We start from the raw sequence: 24,132 nt of genomic DNA on the forward strand, positions 1-24,132 counted from the left end.
GTCAATACTTGTGCTTTTACCTGTTTGCTCTCAGCTGCATTTCCACCCTTCTTTGCTCTGCTCTGTGTATGACACAGCAGGCTCAGGTCCTGAGAACTACATTTCCCAAGTTCCCTGCCCGTGGGCGTCCAGTTAGATCCCGTGAATGGGAGGCACTGGCAGGCAATTGGAAGGTGGGGGGTGGGAGAAGGGACTCTGCCTTCCTCCCTCTGGTCTCTGGTGGGGTCTCACTACCAGTGAGGGCACTGATGATGTGTAAAGGTGACAGAGGCAGTGGCTCAGTAGCAGGGGCTGTGGCCTGGCAATGCCAGCACCTCAGTTCCTAATGAAGCAGCTCAGCTCCACAGCCTGAGCCTTGGAAATCAAACTGATCCTGGGTTCTGAGATTTTTCTCCCCTGGCTCTTCCTGCCCAGAGCTGGCAGTGCTTTCCTGCAGTTGCCAATCTTTGGGTAACCTTACCTTCCCCTCCATTGCTCCTCTAGCCCTTCCAGAACCCTTGTTCCCAGTTCCTGAATTAAATCCCCTCTGTGTGAAAAACCTAGAGTGGCTTCTGTTTCCTGACCAGATTCTGACTAAAAAATATGCCACTGGAGTGGCCATTCAAGATTCATCCCTTCGAGGTAGTGTTGCATTCTCTCTTCTGGCCCACTGAGTGCTGATTTCAAAGTTTAATATTACAAAGGCAGCTTTATTTGTATTTCCCTTCTTCCCCCAATTTCTTAAATGGAACCAGCCCAAGCCCCCATATTCCTCCTACCATTTGTTCACTTCCCCCTTTAGGAACCACAATGAAGGCTCAGCAACAACCCAAAGAAAGAAATAGGAACATAGGCCCTTTGACCTAGCAATCATACCTCCACTAATTTACCTTAACAACATAATTATAGAAGAGTTAAAACATGTATGCTCAGATATACAGGTATATTCATTACAGCGCTCTTTATAACAGTGAAAATTAGAAGTGTAAGTAGAAGATTGGAAAGGTAAACTATGCTTTCATACACAACATCCATTTTTAAATGGAAAGATGTCCATAATATATTATCAAGTAAACAAAAAACAAATAACAGAAGGGCAGGTATACTGTGATCACACTCAAGTAAAGTTTTACATATGTCTATATTTGTGTATAGATGAAAATGTTTCAAAGAGTAGTTGCCAAAATATTGACAGTGGTTAGCTGTTGGGGTGGAATTTTGGGTAGGTTTTACATTCTTCTTTTTTCTCCTCTGTATTGTTTGAATTGTTACAAGTGATGTGTCCCTTTTACAAAACACTGCTTTACTTTTTAAAAGACAGCATGCTAAGGTGACAGTAGTGAACAAAACAGACAAAAATCCATGTCCTCATGGAGCTAACATTCTTATGAGGGAGGAATAATAAACAGCAGCAACAAAAATGTAAGAGGCACAGCATGTGGATTTGTGATAAGTAAGAAAAAAAAAAAATCAAGGAGAATAAGAAATACATCTGGGGAAAGGAGGGTAGAAAAAGGATTGAAATTTTTAGTGGTGACATTGAACAAAGACTGAATGAGGTGAGGGAATGAGCCATGCAGTCATCTGGGAAAGAGTGGCCCAGGCTGCAGAAACAGCCAGTGCCACGGCCCTGAGGTGGCAATGTACATATTACACATCAGAGAAGCACCCGGTGACTTCAGGGGCTGAAGTGGAAGACAGTGTTAGGCCAGGGAGCTCACAGGAGGCCAGACTATGTAAAATGTTGGCTTTATTTCTAAGTCACATGGGAGACACTGGATGATTTTGAGCAGAGAAGTGACACAATCTGAAGAATTTTAAATGAACCACTGGCTGTTCTGTGAGAAAAGAGGAAAACAAGGAGAACAGAATATTATTGCAGTAATGTAAGTGAGAGGGGATGGTAGCTTGGACCAGGTGGTAGCAGTGGAGGTGGTAAGAAGTGGTTAGATTTTGGAAATCTTTGGAAGGTAAAGCTAACATGATTTGCTGTCATAGTGCACGAGAGATAGAAGAGATAAGAATTATTTTAAAGTTATGGTTGGAGGGTCATTAAATCACTGCCACATCCAATGCAGGAATCCCTTCTGCTGCAGCATCAGCTAGTTGCCTAACCAGCCTCTGCTTGAATGCCTTCAGGGACAGGCCCCTCACTACCACACAAATCTACCTACCCTAGAGATGAGTGGCTGACGCTACTGATAAATTCTTCTTTGGCTTAAGTCTAAATCAGCCTCCCTCATTCTCTGCCACAGGTCTTATGCCAATTTTTAGTTTGCCACCTTGAACCATCATGTCCTTGTTTTATATGTACCAACCCTAACGACTCTCTAAGCCTTAGGGATAAACGGGTACCTAGACAATTTAAGGTCATTCAGAGGGAGGTTTCAATCTAGAATCTACAAAACTAGATTTCCTTTTTTCTACCCAGCTCCTTCAAACTGATATTTTCTTTGAACTTCATTCCATTTTTTTCCATTGGACCCTGCCTGTCAACTTTCTCTTGGCTGTACCTTCTGCAGTGTGAAGGCTGGCCCTGTCCCCATCTCCAGAAATCCCAGCCCAGGCCTGGTTCCTGAGGCCCCTCATCCAGCATGGGAGCTCAGACTTTGTTCTGCTCCTCCTAGCTGGAATGAGAATTATATCAGCTCTTTTTCCTCATAGCTCCTCAATCTGATTCTCTCTTATTAAAAATAAAGAAATAAATTATGTGTCTGTGTTGCTTTCTCCCTTGAAGTGTAGATATATGCCTTACCTTCTTTGTTGATCCAAAATGATTTAAGGGTAAGACTGTGTGCAATTCACCTTTGCATTTTTGTTCCCTGGTTCTAGCTCAGGTCAGAACACAGTAGGTGCTCTGCCTTTGTTGAATCTTGAAACTGAAACTAAGTATTTCCCCTTCCTATCAGGTGGGGAGGGTGACAATGCCAATTGCCCGTGTTGGTGATACATACCCTCGTAACCCTTGGTTACAACAAGGTTGCCTGTTCCAGTGTGGGAAGGCTATGCACATGAAGCTATGCTTGTAAACCCCTAGTGTATTCACGCCCTAGTTGTTCTTCCTGTGACACTAGCACAGGGCTTGGAGGCACAGGCCCTGGGCTCGCATGTTCATAGAGAAAAGGAAAAAGGGATTGTCTAGAACAGCGGGAATCACCTAGAAAGGCCAGGACTGAGTCTAGAGTCAGACATGTGTGTAAGGTGCTGAGCTGCCAGGGGACACAAAGGCATTTGGGATGAAAGACAACACTCCAAGATAGAGGAAACACCCCCCAAACAAGAGATCAGTGTCACCAACTACCCTGGTTGTGTTCTGGCCGAAGGGTTCAATTGACCTATCTGTATTTGAAGAGTTAAAGCTTCAAACTTATTGAAGACTTTAAAGCTTTTTGTTGCTGTTTGTTATCTAATGCAAAAGAAGTCAGTTAAAACTTGAACAAAAGGCTGTCCCAATGAGCAAATGAGCAAGATACCTACACTACCAGTTGCTGCAGTTGAACACCAGTTTAGCTGAGTTTCTTCAGTTACAGTGCAGAACAAAGGTCAGTCACTTTTGGCCATGGATTCTCTTCCTGAAAAAAAAGGACGGGAGGGTTTAGTTCCTCAGAGTTGGAGGGTAGCTCAGACCTCGGTGTGTGACTCTCATTGTAATGACACAGGACCCAGGAGAGAGGAGGTTACCATAACCATAAGAGGGCTTTGAACAGCACTTTCTGGAGCGCAAAGACCCATCACATCCCTGTGGATTCTGACTGGCCCGTGGCAGCGCAGGTATTATTATCCCCATTTGACACAGATTAGGAGACTGAAGGTCAGAGAGGTTAAATAACTCTCCCAAAGTCAAACAAGAAGATGACTGGCCTCCATGTGGATGCTATTCCCACCAACACCCTTCAAATTGTTTGCACACTGGAACCACTTATAACCCTTCTGTGTGTTGTGCTCCCAAGGCACCAGCATTATAGACACTGAATAAATGTTTGCTGAATCAGATGGAAGTTCATTAAAGCTTCTTTAGAAGTGGGTGACTAGGCCTAATATTCTTGGCTTAAAAAAAAAAGAATAAAAGAAAGTTCCCCAAAGAGCTGAACTGAAAGTTGTACTAAGAGTCTGAAGGCATCCAAGCAGCTGTAGAGTATAAGACAAGCAGAAGTTTCTAGAAAACAATGGCAACTGGAACCAGCAGGATCCCAGAGCAGACACCCCTTTGCCATGCACTGCCACTCAAAGTGTAGTAGTAGAATGGCAGCAGCAGCGTCCCCCTGGAACTGATTAGAAACTCAGGGGCGCAGGCTCCCATCCGAGCTATTGAATCTGAATCCGTATGCTGACAAATTCTCCTGGTGGTTTCTGCACTTCAAGTCTGAAAGGCACTGGGGATGCACAGAACTGCAGAGGCCAGGCTGCTACCAGCCGCAGCACACCAGCTGCGAGCCCTGCCAATGCTGGGGCACAGGATTGTGCTGTGTGCCATGTGGTGCCAGACCCTGGGTTTGCTTCTGGAAGAAGAGCAGCATGTTTACTTCTGGCAAATGAGCATGCTTTATTAAAACGTTAATTTAAAGAGGAAGTTGAGAAGAGTGCTGCCTCATGATAGGAAAGTAAGAACACTCTGAGGGTATGGGCTATCCCAGATTCTGAGATTCCACCTAGGTCAGTGGTTCTCAGTCAGGGCTGATATTATGCTCGGGAGACATTGACAATGTCTGAAGACATTTTTGGTTGTCACAGTTGGAGAGGAGGGAGCTATTGGCATCTAGCGGGAAGAGGCCAGAGATGCTGGCTTTCTCCATATTGCCCAGCCACCCTGTCACATGGTTTCTACTTGGGACAGAGGAAGGGGGTGGATTTACCAAATATAGAGAAGTCTGGGAATTTGAGAAAAGAATCACAGGAACTTTTAGAAACTCATTCTTCACAAATATGGGCAAAGTTGCAGGAAGACTCAGGAGTAAAGGAGAGCGGGGACAAGTAACCAAGAGCAAGACGAGTGGGGCCATGAGAAAGAAGAGATGTGGAATAGAGGGCAACACACCTAGAAAGTGGAAATAAAAACTTTATTTTTTATACAAAATATGTCCTTATTCCTAAGAAAGACTTAAATACCCCCCAATTCTTCAAATACATCAGATTTGTTTTCCCTGTTCTAATTTCCAAACTACTTGAAATGTTGTTGTAATAAGAAAAGATAAATTTATTTTTCCAAGAGGTGAAAAAAAAGAAATGTGTAAAAGTCACCAGATCGGATACACCATCAACAGCTCAAGAGAGGGAAAGCTGGAACTGCCCTTCAACTATTGCTTTTAAAACATACTTTGCCCTCGCCCTCCCTCCATAGAACTCCAAAGAGAAGGGTGGTTTCCCTAAGCTCCTTTCCCAGGTTCCCACCACAGTCCTGGGGCACGTTTCCTGCCAACTCCTCAAATCCTTACACAAAACAAGAGAAAGACATTTGAAGAACCAAGAGAGCCTGGAGGAGCCGGGCAGCTGTGAGAGAGCTGAGCGGGAGCCTCCCGTGCAGAGGGTGTGAAAAGTGCCATCCTTTCAGACGGGGCACACAGCGCGGAAATGTGAGGGGCTGGGGGCGTCTATTCTTCTGAGTAGGTTGAGCAGAAGTGATCCCCTCGGCTACTGGGTTTGCAGTGACTCCTGGGTGATCGACAGGGGTGCCTGGTGCACTCAGGGATCCCTTTACTGAGCCCGGCAGGGGTGCACGGTGCGGAGAGCAGCCCGCGGGCCCCGCTGCCATCCCGGGCGGCCCGGCCTCCCCGGAGCTCCTTTAGTTGGCATCGGGGGCATCCGGCGGGGGCTGGGACTGAGGCCCCAGAGACGAGGCCAGTTTGGTGAGGGCCCGCGCTATGACGTCCAGGTGGCCATTCATCGCCCGCAGCTCCACGAGGATGTCCCCGACATTGGCTTCCAAGCTCCCGGCGGCGGCGGCGGCCCGGGCGCAGGGCGGAGAGGAGGCTCCCGGGTGCTCCGCGCCCTCCTGGGTGCCCGCTGGGCCGGGGTGCTGGGCCTGCGCCAGGACTGGCGGCGTCCGCTCCCGCTCATCCCCCCGGCCGCCGGGCAGCCAGTCGACCAGGCGCGGGGCCGGCTCCGGGGAGGAGGCGACCACCGAGTACAGGCCGGGGCGCCGGGGAGCGCCGCAGCCGGGAGGCGTAGCGGCTGCCGGGAGCGGCGGCGGCGGCGGCGGCGGCAGCGGCGGGGGCATCACCACGGGGTCCGGGGAAAAGGCCTGGGGCCCATGCTCGCAGGAGGAGGAGGAGGGAGACGGCAGAGCGGCGGTGGAGGGGCCTGGCTCCTCTGAGGATAAGAACAAGGTGGTCGAAGACTGGGAGTCCAAGGTACTGGGCTCTGAATCTGTCAAGGAAGAAATGAAAACCGGTCACTCAGGCATTCATGCCCAGCAGCATTCTTGCATGCTCACTGTATGCCCAACTCCGGGCTTGGCATTTGAGGAAACCGGTAAGGTGGTGGAAATCCATTCCCTACCCAGAAAGCTTGCAGTCTAGTGCCGAAGAGTGGATTGTGCGAACAGTTAACATCTGGAGAACAGAGTGGTACAGAGGACTGGAATTCAGTCAAGGAAGATGCTTGAGGACTGGGTGTGTCAAAAGGCATCCTGGTGGATGAGGAGCTCCACTGAGATCTGGAAAGGTGGCAGTACGTGAAGACAGAGAGGTGGTTCCAGGCCGGAACTGAAGTTGCAGCCTATTTGGAGCAGTCTTGCTGAAGGCAGTAGACAAAGGCTGAAAGGCCTTCTCAGAAGCATGTTAAACAGATGGCCCATGACTGCCTGAGCAAAGCGAAGCTCTCAGGATGAAGCTGAAGGGGTTCAGGGCCAGAAGCCAGAAGACCTTGTTCAGATTCTCCCTCTGCCAGGAAACTGCTGTGGGACCTTATGCAAGTCCCGTCCCTTCTCTGGGACTGGGCTTCATTTCCCCACCTGTACAAGCAGCAGGTATTGCCCAGTGATCGCCGGGACCCTTGCGAGACCCATCACTCAGCCTTCAAAAGTCTCCAGCTTAAGGCATTGATCTAAGTTCACAGTGGGCCTCACTTAAGGACCTGGAAACACTTGACAAACCTACATTTGTTAGTCCTTCCCTAATCCCTTAAGCCCCGGGTAGAAAGTGGGTGGCAGCTCCTAGTGACTGGGTGAGGTGACAAGGCTTACCAGGATCACCCCAAAGGACCCACCCTGTTCACCGCCTTGGGGTGGAGGACCCATGCTTGCACTGGAAGCAGTTCTGATGTTTGCTGGAGCCAAGTCTCTAGGCCTGCTTCCTGAATCCAGTTCAAGTATCTGCTCCTGACTTTGCATTGTCTGTTGGATGCCCACCCTTGTGCCCTGCCCTTTAGGGATTCCAGGACTTTCAAAGCCTGAACTTGCTTGAGTTCTCAATTTGTTTGTTACCTTGGAGGGCGACACTATGAAAGACTCTTTAGGGACAGCAGCCAATGAGTAAACACATTCACCATTGCATGTGAACCTGTGTGCTCTCACCGTTGGTCATGGGTGAGCTGTTCCTTCATCTGGTGTCTGGCTGGGACTCAGGGGAGCCCTAATCATCTGGTGAGAGCTTGTTCCCTCTACTGCCCTGACATCAGCACCCAAACATGTTCTCACGGGGCCCAGATGTTGGGATGTCCAGTTTGTATGGTTGGGAATTAATTATGTCTGCTGGAGCTGGAAAGGCAAGTAATTGTTCCTCAGGGAACAATATTTGAGGATGTGCCCGAGAACTTCTCTGATAGAAATTTCAGGAGTACTTTCTGCCCTCAGCATTGACAGAACTGCCTCTCTTCCATCAAGCTAAATTTCCCCAGGTTTCTGTGATTATCTTCTTTTTAACATCAAGAATCACAGATACTACTAACATAACTGCTGTGAGATGAAAACTGTAAAAGGGAAACTCAACAAACCGACTGCTTCTTGTTGAAAAAAGATGTTAATGAGCTTCACACATCCAACTCTTACAGCAGACAGATCTCTATATTAAATCATATAGATGTCTAACATATAAAATAAAATAGTGGCAAGCATGCAGAATATTCCAGACCAGTGTTTCTTAAACTTTAATGTGCATACCGTTCTCCTGGGGGCCTCAGTGAAGTACAGTTGTGATTCAGCAGGTTGGGTGGAGCCTGAGATTCTGTATTTCTAACCAGCTCCCAAATGATGCCAGTGCTGCTGGCCGCAGGACTGAGCACACTTAGAGTAGCAAAGTTGTAGACAAAATATACAAGCTTGGCAATAAGGCATGGGATTCATGATCATAGAAATGAGGGCAGCCATGGGGAGAGGTGACCTGGAAGCCTGACATGATCATGAAGATAGTAATAGCAATGATGCTGGCTCTCTCGCAAAGGAAATATGCTACTAAAAATCAGATTATGCCAGACTCTACTGCCATTAGCTTAACAGACTCCAGTAAAACCTTGAACCAAAGAGCACTGGCTTAGTGGGTGTGAAGATTTCTTAAAGAGGAAAGCCCTTTGCAGTCACTTCAGCCAAAACATCAAAACATATCATAGTTGTCAACGATAACTGGGCAGGTGAATGGAATTTAGAGACAAAAGCACCCTTTTAATAAGTACATCACGTCCCCATAACATTCTGCTGGCAGCCAGAAAATTTGGTGGTAGTCCCAGCTCAGCTAAAATCCAGGCTAAAATGATTTATAGATCTCTTCCATCTGAGTGCTCATTTTGCCCCTGATTTGAGATACGAGTTTTGAATCAATAACATTCTTTTTACAGCTTCAGTAATTGCTATGAAATAGTGTCAGGGTCTTAGTGTACAAACACAGCTCTTCATGGAGGTTAGGGACTCTAAGGTGCAGAGGATTGAGTTAAATCAACTCCTTAGTTCCCTCTCTCACTTCCTCAAGGGCTCTCTGACCCCTTGCTCTGCTTCATTAGTCTTCTGAGCCTTATGACCATGTGATAATTTTTGTATTTTTTGCTTGTTTGTTTACTAGAATGTAAGCCTTATGAAAGCAGGGATACTGCCTCTTTTATTCTCTGCTGTATCACGAAGGCCTAGAGTCTGGCACTTTTTTGGTGCTCAGTAAACACTTGTTTTGAATGAACACCACAGAGTCATCATCAGTCCAGAGACACTATGCCACAAGGAATAAGCTGACCCAGCTGTATATTGGGTTCGTCATTCAATGCTTCACTTATGGAGCACATGCAGTATTTGTGGCATACTTATTTTAGAAGAGTTATTTGTATATGCCATCTTCAAATTTAACTGGATGTCCTGTATTTTATCTGGCAACCTTATAGGAGGTGGACATTTTTATCCCCATTTCACAGATGAGGAGACTAAAGCATGTATAGATTCGATGTTTTCACAGCATTTCAAAATTAGAAGGAATCTTTGCTATCATTTATATTAACTGCTTACGCTCTGGTGATGGAGGCCATGAGAGAAAGGGAGCTGCTGTTCAGGGACAGACACCACTGAGAACAGAGCCCAGGTCTCCTCTCTCCTGGTCATCCTGCCAGGCTCCCAGTTACTTGGATATGGAGCAAATATTTACTGAGAACCTACTGTGTGCCAGGTGCTGCACTAGACTCTGGAGACATAAAGTGAAACCAGACAGAGAGCTACCCTGAAGGAGTGGACAGCCTTGTGGGGATTCCTTCCTAGTCGTTGTCTCGCTGTTCTCCCACAGGCTAGTGGGAGGGGATGCAACAGCGTGTCCATCTCTGCACCAGTTTGCCTTTCAGTGGATGCCAGCATCCATCTGGCAGATCCAACTGGGGCAGAAATCTAAGAGCTGCTCAGTAGACATCCCGCCCGCTATTTAGTTGACACTGATTTGCTCACAGAGCTTCTAGAATCACCTCACAAAGGTGCACTGCAGGCTGGGATGTGAACCATATTCACCCAACGAGTAAAATTTTCAAATTTCCCACCACTAGCACCTTTTGCTCTCCTCTTTCTCACTCCCAACTCCCACACAGACACACAGGATCATTTGGGGAGATGCTACTTCTTGAGGAGGGAAGGTGGAGTTGAACTCAATTTCAGTGATTCTGGTTCCTACTCCAACTTTAGAAATATTTTTGCAAAAGTCAGTGCTGAAAACAAGAACAACAACAACAAAAAATGTAACCAATAAGCATCTGAGAAATGTCCAGTCTCTGTAGAAATAAAGAAATTACAAATTAAAACAGTAATGAATTGCTCTTTTTCACTTGTAAGTTTTCTACCTGTTCTCATGCTGATACACATTGCTGACAATTGCAAGGAGAGCAGCATTCTAATACTAACACACTGTTTGTAGCAGAGTAGATCAGCCCAGCCTCTCCAGAAGAGCAGTTTAGAAACATGTTCTACTATTTGGTGAGAAAAGGAAGCTGCCAAATCAAATTACCTGGATGAACTCAACTGCTTACAAAAAATATATATTATAAAGATTGGAAGAAACTACATGAGCACCTTAAGCATGTGATGGGGCTATGCTTTCCTGTATTTTCAAAGATTTTTTGCAGTGACCGTGCATGGATATGCCTTCCTTCACCATTGACCTCTATCAGAAAGTGGCTGCTTCCCACCAAGCCCACGAGTCATGTTCTCTTGATAACTTTCTATTCAGCTTTGTGCTGAGTCAGGCTGAATCATTTCTTGGCTAGTAATTATGCCCCTTGAAAGGCCAATCTTCATCTCTTTCCCTTCTACCCTATTTGACGCCCACTTGGCATCCCCTTTTGCCACCATTTACACCCACTGGCCTGGCTGGGGCTTTAGCTTTCTCTGGTGGATGCCCATAGAAGAGTTGAAGGGTGTCTGCTATGGGAACCTGTGATTCATTTGATTGTCCACCCTAAAATCTGCTCCTCTCACAGGCTTCCCCCTCTCAGTAAATGGCAATACCAGCCTTCCATTTGTTCAGCCAAACAGACATCCAGGGCTAACCCTTAACTCCTCTCTTTCCCTTACCCCTCTCACCCAATCTGCCAGCAACTGTTGTTGGTTCTAAGTTCAAAATATATCCAACAGTTATGGCCCAGCTGTTGGTGACAGAGCTGAGTCCCAGGCCACCTCACCTAAAATCCTACTAGATTTCCATGAATTGTTTAGAACTGCCCCCTTGCTCTTCCTCACTCCCCTCCCCCATCCCTTATCCCTGGAAAATCCTTTGCCTGAGTCCTGGTCTCTTTTTAATGTATATTAGGTAATAGATAAATGTATTCATTAACCATTAAGCAAATACTTATTGAGCACCTACAGTATGCCAGGTACCAGGTTCTGTGGTGTACAAAACCAGACCTAGACCCTGCCCTAATCTTGGGGCAGATAATAATCAAATAATTGCACAAACGTATAATTGCAACAGTGGCATAATAGACATATTAAAAGTGTCTAAAATAGGAAGATTTGATCTAATCAAGGAAGATTCCATGAGTAAATACTTCTCGAGGAGAGTTCTGGAGGATGAGTAATGAATGAGGAAAGGAGGGGAGAATGTGGCAGAAGGGAGCGTAGCAAACATGAGGTACTCCTAAAGAAAGTCAGTGTGATAGGAGTGGAGGGAGCTAGGGGAAGGCAGTGTGAGGTGAGATGAGGCTCGAGAGGAGAGAAGGAGCCAGGGAATGTAACATATGCTATACACTGCCAGTTGTCCCCCAATATCCACTCTCCCCTTCCTCCTCCTTTTTAGCTGGGCACATGGACACTTAGAATGAAGATCTCATTTTCCAGCCTGTCTTTCAGCTAGCTGTAGCCATGTGACTAAATTCTAGACAGAAGAAGGAAAGCAGATCTGTGTGCAATTCCTCCTTCCTGTGGTCTGCAATTTGATCGCAATGGCTGGAGCTCAAGCAGCCCCCTTGGACCATCCTCTCTGCTAAGGATGACTGAGAAGTAAAAGGAGCCTGGTGAGTCCTTGATGACTTTGAGTAACTGCTGTAACAATCCTGGCTCATCAAGCTCCAGACTTTTCATATGAGAAAATAAAATATCTATTGAAAACCCTTAGTAATTTGGGTTTCCTGTCACTCAATCAAACTAAATCCTGATATACATATGGCCTTGTCAGATTTGTTAAGAAGTTTCACCATTATCCTAAGGGCAATAGCAAGCTTTGAGAAGGTTTTAAGTTGGAAGAGTGTGTGTGTGTGTGTGAGTGACATGATCAAGTTTGCATTTTGAAAAGCTCGCCTGACTGCTGTGGGTGGGAGGATGGAGGAAAGGGAAGCAGCAGAGAGGTCTGTGCCCCACCTGGCTGCTGCTGCACACAAGGTTCCAGAAACCCTGGCCTCAGAAGGGTAACTTTCCCTTTCTTGTTCTCTTGAGTCTGGGTGGCCCCTTCGCAGCCCACACCCAGCCCTCCAGCATAGCTCAGCTCTGACACACCTCACCAGAGGCAGCCCTTGGAAACATTTTTCCCAGGAGCCTGGAGGGAGGAGAAACTGAGTGGCCTTGGGGGACTGGAGAAGCAACAGCCCCCAGCACTGCAGCCAGGCCCTCTCCTTTGATGGTCCGGACTTGGCCCCACCACTGCCTGCTCCCTTCAGAAGGCCTGGCGCACAAAAGGGAGGGCTGAGTGTCTAATGAACTCAGCCTAATAATATTCACTTCTTTTATGTTCCAGGAACGTCATAAGACCCACAGGGCAATCTTCTGGTTTTAAGATCTGGTGAGTCAAGTCTACAAATACCTCTGACTCAATCCCATCCCAAGTTCTCACCAGGCATCTCCCAGGAACGTGGCTCAGCAGGAGAGCTGGAACTGGCCAACCCCTGCAGGGAGGAGGGGGGATGGTTTCTCTGGTTTGGGGTTTTTGGAGAAAGGGGATGAGAAGGGGCTGGTTGCAGGAGAGATGACAGGATTCCTGACTTCACATTGACCAGGCTCATAGAAAGAGTCAGCATTTATTGAGTACAGTCTCCCAGCCACATGCTATGTTCTGTCTTCTAATCTTCATGGAAAACTGTTCACAAAATGGGAACAAAATAGTTCTGTCTTCTAATCTTCATGGAAAACATTATGCAGATAACGGCTTCTGCTATTATCTGCATCTTACTTTTGAGGAGCCCGAGGCTTAGATGTGTTAAGTTCCCTGCTCATGTCCACAGGGCTGGGAATATGAACAAAGAGGCTGATGCCAAATGCCATCCCCAGGTGAAGGAGAACGTGCTTCACAGAGTTTCTGCAAGCATGGGAGGAGGGGCGAGGAGGAAGGCTAACATTTCTGGAGGGTCTGCTCTTCCCAGGCCCATGATTTGCCACCCTGGCCGCTTATTAAAATCACCTGGGGAGCTTTGTAAATAATATTGATGCCCCCACTAATTAAATGAGAACCTCTGAGGGTGGTGCCCAGAGATTTCAAAGCTCCACAGGTGATTCTAATCTGTAGCCAAGGTTGCTTTCAACAAAAGCAATTTCCATATGTTTTCCTCATTTAATCCCAACAAAGGCCCTAGACCCATTTTGCAAATGGAGAAGCTAAGGCTCACAGAGGTTGGATGGCTTGGACAGAATCCACAGGTGATAGGCTCCAGATCTTGATCTGTAGTTGGCTGACTCCAAAGTCAGTGCTCGTTCATGTTGAGTCCATTCTCTCTCACCTCTGGGCCTCCTCTATTTTGAAAGTATGTGAATTTTTTAAAGGTAAATTTCTTTTGCATATTTATGCATCTCTTTTGCTCAAGTTCAAGTGCTGCTTAAGCCAGCTGCCTGAGAGTAACAGTGAGGTCTATAGCCCCAGAGTGGGGTGGGCTGGCCCAGGTGGGCACTGAATCCGTGGCCTTGGCTTCATCCAGGCTCTGCTACAGCCAATAGGTCAGGTCCTCCAAGGAGATGCCAGGAGCCATGTCCAGGATGTGCCTGCTGACTCTCCCAGGTAAGGCACTGAACCTTCTCCATCTGACGATTCAAAGACCCAGGCCTGGGTCTCTGTTTCCCTCAGCCTCTATTTCTAGCAGTGTTACTGATTTTTCAAGGGGTGACATTGGACAAGTTGTCACTCACTTACTTCTGTGTGAATCATCCAGCCTCAAATTTCCTGGTGGCTGGGGGTCTAGCTAATGGGAAGGAGTGTTTATCATCAATGGAGTTAATAAAGCAAAGTCCCTGGGAAGGGAGAAGGCAGCCACAGACTATTTCAGGGCAGCTGAAAGGCCCTCCTGCTCAAGAAGTGCATATAAAGAAGAGAAAAGCGTGTGACACCTTAATTCACATACATACATTTCAGGGAGCGTTCACAAAATAGAAACAAAATGGGAGTGCTCAAAAAATTGGGAAGAGCTGATACAATAAACAGCTATTGATAACATTATAGATGAGATACAGCATAAACCCTCCAGAGAGGCCCCCAGGATGAGGGCCTTACCCCAGCCCTGGACCCTGGCAGCACTGCATCTTCAAAGGAATTTCTTTTCTCAATCACCAGGGTGAAAAATTCTACTAAAATGGCTTCAGTGAGATTGTTTGGATCAGGCTGGAAGAAACTGAAGAAAAATCTAGAGTCTGGTGCTTTGGAACCACTTTTAGACCCAGTTGGGTTTCATAAATAAAGCGATTTCAACCCTCTAAGCATTTCACAGCCAAGCTTCTAGGTCCTTAGGGTCTCACACTGCCATTGCCACCACTGGCTACAGATACAAGGTACAAATCTGCAAACTGTTTCAGTTCAAGAGACCCGTGACCCTTACCAACCTACTATCCACCCCACCCTTTGCTCAGTGGCCCTGCTCCAGCCATCCCTGGATGTATCAGGCACATCCCCACCTCAGGGCTTTGCACTTGCTCTTCCCTCTGCCTGAATGCTCTTCCCTCGGATAACTGCACGGCTCACTCCCTCACCTCCTTCAGTCTGTGCTCAAGTCACCACCCTACAGGGCCACCCCCACCCTACCACGTCAGCTTTTCTGTCCTCCTGGCCCTGTGCAGCAGATGCTGTCATTACCCCCGCATATCCTCAAGGCACCCTAGGAGGAAGGAGTTGCACATGCAAATGCATGAGGCTGGGAGGACTGTGGCCTGACAGGCAGTTTGAAACAGCTGGCGTGAACCATGCACAGGGATGGGGACTTGCATGAAATGGCATAAAAGGTAACAAGGACAGACCCCCAAGGAGTTGTGTGCTGAGCTAAGGAATTTGAACTTTAGTAGGCAATGAGGGGGGGAGGTTTAAGCAGGATTTGATTTGCATTTTTAAAAGGTTATTCTGGCAGCCAGCCTCGTGGAGGCTGAGCCAGAGTGGGTGAGACCAGAGGCAAGAAGATCAAATGCAAAAGTAACATCTTGGACATTGAAGGAGCTAAAATGTTACAGCAGAAAGAAATGCAAGGGTGAAGTCCAGCCAACCAGTAAGAGGCATTTTTTTTTTTTCTAGGAATGGATTGAGTTTCAGCAAAAAAAAAAAAAAATTTCCTGCCACCCTTTACGGACAATACTGTAAATGTTGGCTCCTGCCCTCGTTGAAGTTGGCCACCCTTGGTCTTTCATGCATCACCATTCAATAAAAGCAACCGTGGGTGTTACGGGATTGTTTGTTAAGCCCTGAGCCAAACTTTTCTACTCACTTAGGCAGGGCCCCTCTGCCAATTTCTAAATTGACTGTTTTTTTTACATATAGGGTGTGAAAGATATCTCTATGTGATTCTATGAACACACCCATTTGGAAGGAGATATATGACTATATATAATATCTTTATGGGATTATTTGAAGAGATGTTTATACAACCTGTATATACTTTGGCATGAAGGTTTTATATACTATGGAGAAAGGGAGAGACAGAATGAGAAAGCTATTCCTACTCCATAACCACCTTTGGCTCATGAAGAAAAGCTCAAAATAAAATATGTTCCTTAGCAATGCCTCCAGGGTTGAACAATTCCCAAATCAACCCATTTAATCCTTCCTCCCGGAGGGTCACTCGCCTTCGAACATCATTAAAACAACAACAAAACCAGCACTCATTAAAAAAATAAAAATGGCGTGGCACAGTCCGGCACTGCGAGGAAGCGCTCACCAAAGGGGCATCCCGCTTGTAAACAGCAGGCTGCTTGATGAACTTGATGGAAAGAGCCGGGCTGTAAAAGACAGCATTTTGGCTTTAACAAGGCCAGGAAGCCCGGAGTCGAGCCAGCTGGGTAGTCTGAACAAACCCAAGAATATTAGAACCCAGGGTCACATGGAGCTGGGACGCCACCAGGAATGCGGGGAGGAGAGACAGGCTGGCGAGGGGCTGGGAGAAAAACTGGAGCCCCCGCTGCCAGCTCCGACATGACTCAGTGGGCAGAGAGGGAGGGAGGGGGCCAGGACAGTCCGACGGGGGAGGACGACGGCAGCTCCATGTCCGACCACACAGGCCAGGCTTGGGCTCCAAGACAAGGCTCCAGGACCTCTGGACACATCCACCAGCTCAGCCAGCCTCAGAGGAGAAGCCTCCTTGGTTTATCCCACATTGCCCAGTTACCAGACCCTCGACCTACACTGGCTAAGGAACGAGTAGTGGAGGAGGGAGATGGGGATGGTCCTGTCTTCCAAAGTAGTAAGCAGCAAGGGTTTACACAGGATGTTCAGTAAGTTGGTGGCAGTGCAGGAGAAACAGCTCAGGACCCTCCAGCGCCCTGCACTGTCTTACTGAACAAAGTCACAATACCCAGCCCCGAGCACACCTGGTAAATATCTGTTCATTGGACTCTCCTGTTCCCCTCAGCATTCCATGCAGCCCAAGAGCAGACCCTTACTCTTAAAAATCGATGCCTCCATTGTCCATTGCCATCTATTACCACAATGCCCCCTGCACTTAGAAGCAAATAATCCTAAGAGATGGCAAAACCATATTAGGTTCCTTAATTGCCCCCCTGTGAGTGCTTTTAATCCCCAGAACTTTCTCCTAAGAATTCCTTCGAGATTAGACCCCCCAGCCTTGCCACTGTGACTCTCCCTTGGGAAATCTTTTCTAATTTGAGTCTGAGCTTTCCCTTTCCTTCATTTCATGCCATTCCTCCTAATGATAACCCTTTGTGCCAGGCTCAATTATACCCAAAGCTCAAATGAGCAGCCCCAACTCTAAATTTGGCCCTGTCCATTGGAAGGGAGGTCTTGGGCATCTTGCTTTACCCAAAAGAGAAGATGCTGCTCCCCACAGAGAAACAAAACCAGAGGGGAAAAATCCCTTTGCAAAAATAAAAATCTGGAATGAAGCAGCAGAGCAGTCCTGCCCCAGGTCACGGGGGCTAAGGCAGAGCCTGCGTCTCTAGCCAGTCTGGCTTGGACTCCTTGCCCTGCCACAGGCATGCAGCAGTAGCAGTAGAAGTGCTTTGCTTTTTCCTTTTTCAAAACGTCCTCCAGCCTGACCCTACCTATGTTCCTCCTGCAGGGTTAGCAGAGGGTGAAATGAGAGCATTAGCCGGGAATTTCCTGACTTCTGTGAATTTTTCTCAAGATCTGGCTGTGAGTCAACATGATGCACTTGTGACACATGATATAACTCTCAGCGGCTTCTCCTCCCTTCTGGAGCACCATGAAAAGCAACTCCCAGCTGAGTAACTGAGGACAAAAATCCATTAAGGCCTCCTTCCCTCCCCAACTTTCCCACCATGCTGTCCCCAAATTAAAAGAGATGAAGGAACAAAATTTACACTCAACTGAATCAGAATATTAATATTCTCCAGACCTGCTTTCAAAATTAAGCTCTCGTATAATTTTGTTGATTTTTACATTTTGAGCATTTAAAAGTGAGAAGGTGGTGAGTAAGGAGAGGAAAGGAGAAGAGAGGAGCATTGGTCAGGTTTTCAATGCCCTGATAAGGACTGAGAACCTAAAACATCCCCTGAAAGGTCAGAGTGAACTGGAAGGGTCGGTAATTATTGGTTCAGTTTTGTTGTTTGTTATTTTTTTTTTAATTTTTTTAATTTTTTACTTTATTGACTCAGTTTTACTGATGTTGACAACCAACCTAAACTAGACAAATGAAATAAATCAATCACGGTTTCTTATGTGAATCATCTGACTCTCAGGACTGGATACCACTTGCCAGTGGAAATCAGTTTCTGCTACTGATAGAGCTTGTGCTTAGCCTGAGAGTTTGGGGGAATGTGCTTGGATCAATGACATCCTTCAAAAGATCCTGGAATTAAAAATAATGGCGTGCTCAAAGGAGACTGTTAAATGTCAAGCCTGGCCACCCATGGGTTTGTTGGGAGCATATGTGGCAGTGCTTTGCAAACGATCAGCCACTATCCAAACAGCAAGGAACTGATATCATCATCGTTCTTATGCATTTACCTTGGCACTTGGAGACCAAACACCATAAAATCATGTTATAAACATAACATAGAATTCCTAGTGTCCTTGTGTGTTGAGGGGCCGGTTATCTTTGTTCCTCTCTTTAAATGCAGAATACGAGGGATGATGACATCAAGTGAGTTGGCTGGTCATTGATGAAAATAGGTCACTTTCGTGCCTTAGGGTCACAATAACTGGTGTGCCCCCTTCTCCTCCTTCCAGCCCTGGACCCCAAGGAAAAGCCCGGCGTCCTTACTTGTGGAAAGCATGACTTGGGAAGGAAAATCTCGATCAGAAGCAAAAGAGTGCTCAAGGGTGTCACCCTGTCTTTCCTTTCAGCCTTTCCTCTGCACTCATTTAGACGCTGGACATAACAGCTGGACGTCGCGTGGCAGCTCAGCAGTTCTGCAGCCCTTGGCTGGCCCGAGGTCAGAACGTCTGCTCTTCCCGTCGCAGACTTGAACCTGGCACGTGGCACCACCCAGCAGGCCTGATCCCTGAGGTCGTTGGAGCTGCGACAGTTTCTGCTGCTCTGAGGTAAAAGTAAGATGAATATTTTCCGGTGCTTTCTCGACCAAGATGAAGAAGGTAATTTTCCTCTTCTCCCTCTCCCTGTCACCCTTCCCTTCCTTCTCTCGCTCACAGACATGCAGGCATGTTGTCTCACCACCAGCTGAAAGGATAACTCTTCCGTTTGTTTCTCATTCTGGGAGGGAAAAAACATTTTTGAATTGATGTTTCTCCACTTAGCTGTAAAGCCGAAACAAGAAGGGGGAAATGAGGCCATTGTATAAAAAGGAATTAAATCTTAATGAACTATGATTTTATTTATATATATATATATATATATATAAATATAAATATATATATATATATATATATATATATATATATATACACATACATATTTTAACTAACAGTACCTTTCCTTTTCCTAGGCCATCATTTAGGTAGCTTTTGTTATCTGTTTATCAAGGTGCAGGCCATGAGGGAAAGGTCTCCACAGAGCTGAGAATCTACCGGGGAGGGAATGAATACACAGTGTATTCTGAGTTTTCTCAGAGACCCAGGTGGCTCACTCATATTCGCTGGTTCTGGAAACATTTTCTTTAAAACTCTCTGTGCTGCAGTTCATCTATATATAAAATGGGAAAAAAAAAACACTCCTCCTTCCCACAGGTATGTAATGAGGTTTAATTATTGCAAATTTGTGAAGTGTTTTAGGCCCCTTGGATTAAAGAAGTTATGTGAGAAAAACATTATTATAAAGTGGAATTCTGCTTAGTTGTCATACATTTCCTGTAACTGTCTTCCCCTGTGTCTTAGATTACTTGGAACAAGCACCCTGAGCTGTGAGGTCTTCAGAAAGCCTTTAAGTAATTGCTTGGCCTGCTTTTCTATGCATTCTTTTAAAAAACAATTCTTCTGTTTCTCCTTTTTTTTCTTTTTAATGCGTCAACATCTTTTATCTCCTAATGTGTATTATTAGAATTGAAGTCAGTGGTTAGAGATGGACACTTTTCCTCCCAGCCTTTCCTCTTTGTCTCTCATTCCTTCCTTTCCGTTGCCTTTACTCTCACTCTCCCTCCTCTTTTATAGCATATGTTTTAACAGATTAAAATTAACTTGACTTTGCTCCTCAGTTGTAAACACTGCTCTGCCCTTGGACTGGCCGTGGACACTGAGACTGAGCCGGGTACCCCCTCAGAGGTGTGGTCACCTCATCAGTGACCAAGCAGAGCCTTGCAGACCCAGGAGGTGAGGAGCAGACGGGCCCAAAGAGGCCCTTCCCCGCTCAGGGCTTCCCGACATCAGCGCCAAGCCGGGAATGTGGGACAATGCTCCAGCCTCTGCTCCGGGTGGCCTTGGGGCAGCAGTCAAGGATGCCCCTTACCCTGGCTGTATCTGCTTCCCTGGACAGGTACCACCCGGCAGCTGAGCACAGCGGAATGTGTGACATCCTCCCCGAGGCGTGCAGACATGCTTCCCAGATCAGGGACACATGCCGGCACATGAAAGTGGGCCTGCCAGGGCTCTCTCCTGCATCCCCAACCCCTGCCCATCCTGAGGCCACAGAGATTGCCACACAACACACCCCACAGGTGGCAAGAAGCACCCCGAGCCACATTTCTCCTGCCCTCAGCCCTCAGCTCAAGTCTCACTGGACCCTGGACAAATGAGGGCAACCCCTACATGGACCCTGCAGTGAAGGAAGTATTCCCAGAGAACAGTGCCCCAACCCTCCACTGGCTGGCTCCACGTGGGGCATCCAACAGCCATGCAACCCCTACACCAGGAACTCTCAGTCGATGCCCATGTTCTCTGCTTTCCCCAAACTGGAGGGAGCAAGTGAGGGTGAGCTAACCAGGCAGCTTTCCTCCTGCATCTGGGGCTCCTCCTTGTCACCCACGCTTCAGTCTCCTTCACCTGCTCCTCCCCAAGCCCCATTGCCATTTACTCTTTTCTCTCCTCTCCTGCAGGTCTCCATTCCCACGCCTCAGCCTGCCCTAGTTTCTCATCTCCCAGCCACCTACTCTTCTCTCAGGGGTAGTTCATTATCTTGGTAGGCGTGTGTGGGTGTGTGTGTGTACACGTGGGTGTGCATGGGCATGCATGGGTGTGTGGTGCCTCCTTGACCAGATAAGATAAGGGATTACTCCATGTCTTACCCAGTTATACAAACACACCCCAACGGTGTTTTACACCTCCCTGCAGAAATGAAAATCAAATCAGAAGAGCATCAAATGCTAAATCCTGCGATGTGTCTGTGTATAAAATCTCCTTCCTTGTGCTTTGGGCAGAAACTCATTTACTCAAGTCATTCTCACCTGCATTTTACTTTAAAAGGGGGTTTCCCCTGGCCTGTTAAAAGGAGTTCCTTGAAAATTTGGTTCCATGTTCAAGTCATGCTGGAAAATGCTGAACAAAATTGGATGGTTTCCTTATTATAGGACTTTTTAGGACTTTAACATGATAATGGGCACTATAAACATCCAAGAAAGGGATATAGGATTTAGGGTTTTCCAAATTTACTTTCCCTTGAAGACCCCTTTTGGGGGAATATTTGAGGGACTAATATCCTAGGCAGCACCCTTTGGCCAGGGCTACAGTGGACATCATTGAAGGCTCCTTCTGTTGACTCACATTCAGTGTCTTGCAGGATTGGGGACAAGCCAACAGATGACGAAGGCCAAAACCTCTGCCTTCCTTCAAAACGAAAGAACAGGATGGCCTCGTCGTCCAGACCTCTGGACTGTCCTGTCAGAAGAGGCCTTTTGGCAAATAAAAAACCAGCTCCCAGGTGTGTTTCAGCCAAGGAGATAATAGAGGGTGTCCAAAGCTACTCTTTCCTCTGTAAGGCCCCTCATAAAAAGCCACAGCCCTCAGTTGCTCGCCACTGGCAGTATCAGCATCAGGACAACAAAAGCACTGAAAAGCCTAGAAAAGAACAGATTGGTCACTGTGGGCCATGGGGACTATTTTCATTACGATGCTAACCCTCCCACTGCCTGCTTTCTCAGACCTGGTCTCACTTCTTTCAGGCCCTTCATTAATCGACTCGCATCTCCTGGCTTCTGCAGGCTCTGTTTGGTGGTCTGTAAATGGGGCCCTGGGACCCACGTGTGTGTTCTGGAAGCCCCTGAAGTGCCCCATGGCCTGGACACATGTCCCTGGACCTACTTTACTTCCTTCAAATCAGGGGAAGAGAGGAGGGGGTCTTCTTGTTTCCTGGGAATGTTGGCAACACCCAAGAGCAAGAGGCAGGGGAAGCAGGGACTGTTGGGGTCAAGCTGAGCAGAGCCCAGGTGTTTTGGAGAAACCAGGCAGGTTCCCACAGGGCACCAATTAGCCTGGAAGCTTTGCAAAATCGAGCACACTTTGCAAATGATCTTTAAACCCACTGTCATTTGCAGCAGCATCACTGTTCTCAGAGGCTTAATTCCCATCATTTATTCCTCATTTCCCCCAACATTGTCCCTCCAAAGAAGTGGTATATCCTGGACATCCATCAGGGCTGCTAAGAATCACAGCAAGCGTCTGCAGGCCAAGACCTATTTCTTCGCTCTTCCCTTCATGAGTGTGAGTACATTGGGGGTGGGGAGGGAGGCAGGGGAGAAAGCTCAGCTATGGAGCCTCCTACTCTCTGGGAGATGAAGGAAGTCACTTTGCTACTTGGAACTCAGTGTGTTCTTCTGCAACATGAGCTTAAAGGCTCCCTCCTGGCTTGTCTGAGATTCATGTGAATTTTCCTGAAGCTTCCTGTTCTGCCTGCTACTCAGCATCTCTTCCCCATGCAGATGAAATCCAAGCCCCTCTCTGCCAACACATGTGGAGACAGGAGACCCAAAGTTCCCACCTCAATGGGTTGCAGTCACAGGCTTTCAAGGTGAGAGTCCTCTAGCTGGCAGTGTGTGCCATAGAAAAGAGATCCCCCATCCCCTCCCCTTAGCACTCCCCCAGCCTGAGCTACGCTGGAGTGTCATAGCCCATATAGGTTACAGAGACTCTGGAGTTGGTTCCCAGGATCTTGCCCAACACAGATATTTCCTCCAGACACAAGAACACTCCACAGCACCAAAGTGTTGACAAAATGCTCAGTATAAGCACCTAGTGTTACAGTACTGCTGCCCATTTATCTTCTGATTGTATTTTGCAAAGCTTTCATCGGCCCGATCTCAGACGATGATTCACGGCCCCAGTCTCAGGCTTTCACGCACTGTCTCTGTCTGCAGGGACCTGGCAGTGCTCATTATTCCTCAACCTGGCATTGCTCGTTCCCCTTCCCGGGAGCCCCAGCAAAGCTGTTATAGCTCAGAGTGGGAGGCAGCACAAGGAAGACACATTCAGGAGGCAAGGGGAGGCCCACCTGAAATGTGGGAGAGCTAGGACACACTCCCAGAACAGCAGGGAAGGCAGATGGAGAAAACCAAAGGGAACAGCAGATAGAGAGGAAGGGAATGGCAGACGAAGGGAAGGGAAGGGAAGAAGAAAAGGTAAAGGAAAGAACATTAGGCCAGGAAAACTTTAAAACTGAGCTTTCTCTTCCCAGACAGAGGGATATAGATGGGGGAAGAAACCACAAAAGGGAACACATACAAGTAAATATAAATACAGTTATTTTAGGACTCGGTGGGGAATGGATGCTGGTGGTCTCCCTTCTTCCTGGTGGGTCGGCGTTCATCCCAGTGAGGAAAACTGGGTCATCCTAACCCCGGCCCTGCGGCCCGACGTGGCGGCCAGCGGGGAACCGCACCGGGCAGCCACACGGGCGGCGGCCCGGGCCGCACCTTGAGGCAGGCGATCGTATGTGTGAGCAGCACTTTGATATCTGGCCATGAAAGGGCAACTTCTCAAAGCCCCCATTCACGGACCCTACACACAGGAGCAGCAAACAGAAAAAAACTGTTTCCCCACCGGTCTAGAAAGGTGGGTTCCTGTTTATTAATCAAAGACCACATAAAGAATGCCTGGTTACAAATGTTCTTTCTGAGAAGCACAGAAGCTGGTGGTTGGATTTAAAAAAAAAAAAAAAAATTCCATCTGGTGATCGCCTAGGACAAAAAGCTGCCACTGCGTACCCCCTTGTTAGTTTTAGAAGGAAAATTCTACAAGAGCGCGGAGGGCCTAGTTTCAACTTGCCCTCCCTCGTTTGGGGGCAGTGTGGCTTTCCGCAGGGCCTGCTTACAACAGGGCTCCTGCTAGCAGCTCCCAGATGGCGGCCCCTGCTCCCCCCTCCTCACAGCCCTTCCTCCTGCCACCTCCCCCTTTGCATCTCTCTAAGCTTGCAGCAGTGAGAAACACCCAAGGGAATTTTTTTAAAAGATCATTGGCAATTAGCTCCCAGTGGAACTCGGGGAAAAGTCAAAAGGAGGCCCTTGGAGGAGGTTCA

The 24,132-nt window shown here is 47.4% G+C and overlaps 1 protein-coding gene across 1 annotated transcript; it reads right to left on the reverse strand.

Moving 5' to 3' along the window:
* Window positions 1–5,741: 5,741 nt before the first annotated feature.
* Window positions 5,742–18,900, reverse strand: LOC119539502 (protein enabled homolog). The gene is made up of 2 exons (XM_037843149.1): window positions 18,499–18,900; window positions 5,742–6,342 (listed from the first exon to the last, which is right to left on the reverse strand). Exons 1-2 carry the CDS (start codon window positions 18,509–18,511, stop codon window positions 5,759–5,761), a joined length of 597 nt encoding a protein of 198 aa, XP_037699077.1. The 5' UTR covers window positions 18,512–18,900; the 3' UTR covers window positions 5,742–5,758.
* Window positions 18,901–24,132: the final 5,232 nt, after the last annotated feature.

Source organism: Choloepus didactylus, chromosome 7 (assembly GCF_015220235.1).
Source record: "Choloepus didactylus isolate mChoDid1 chromosome 7, mChoDid1.pri, whole genome shotgun sequence".
NCBI classification, from domain to species: Eukaryota; Metazoa; Chordata; class Mammalia; order Pilosa; family Megalonychidae; genus Choloepus; species Choloepus didactylus.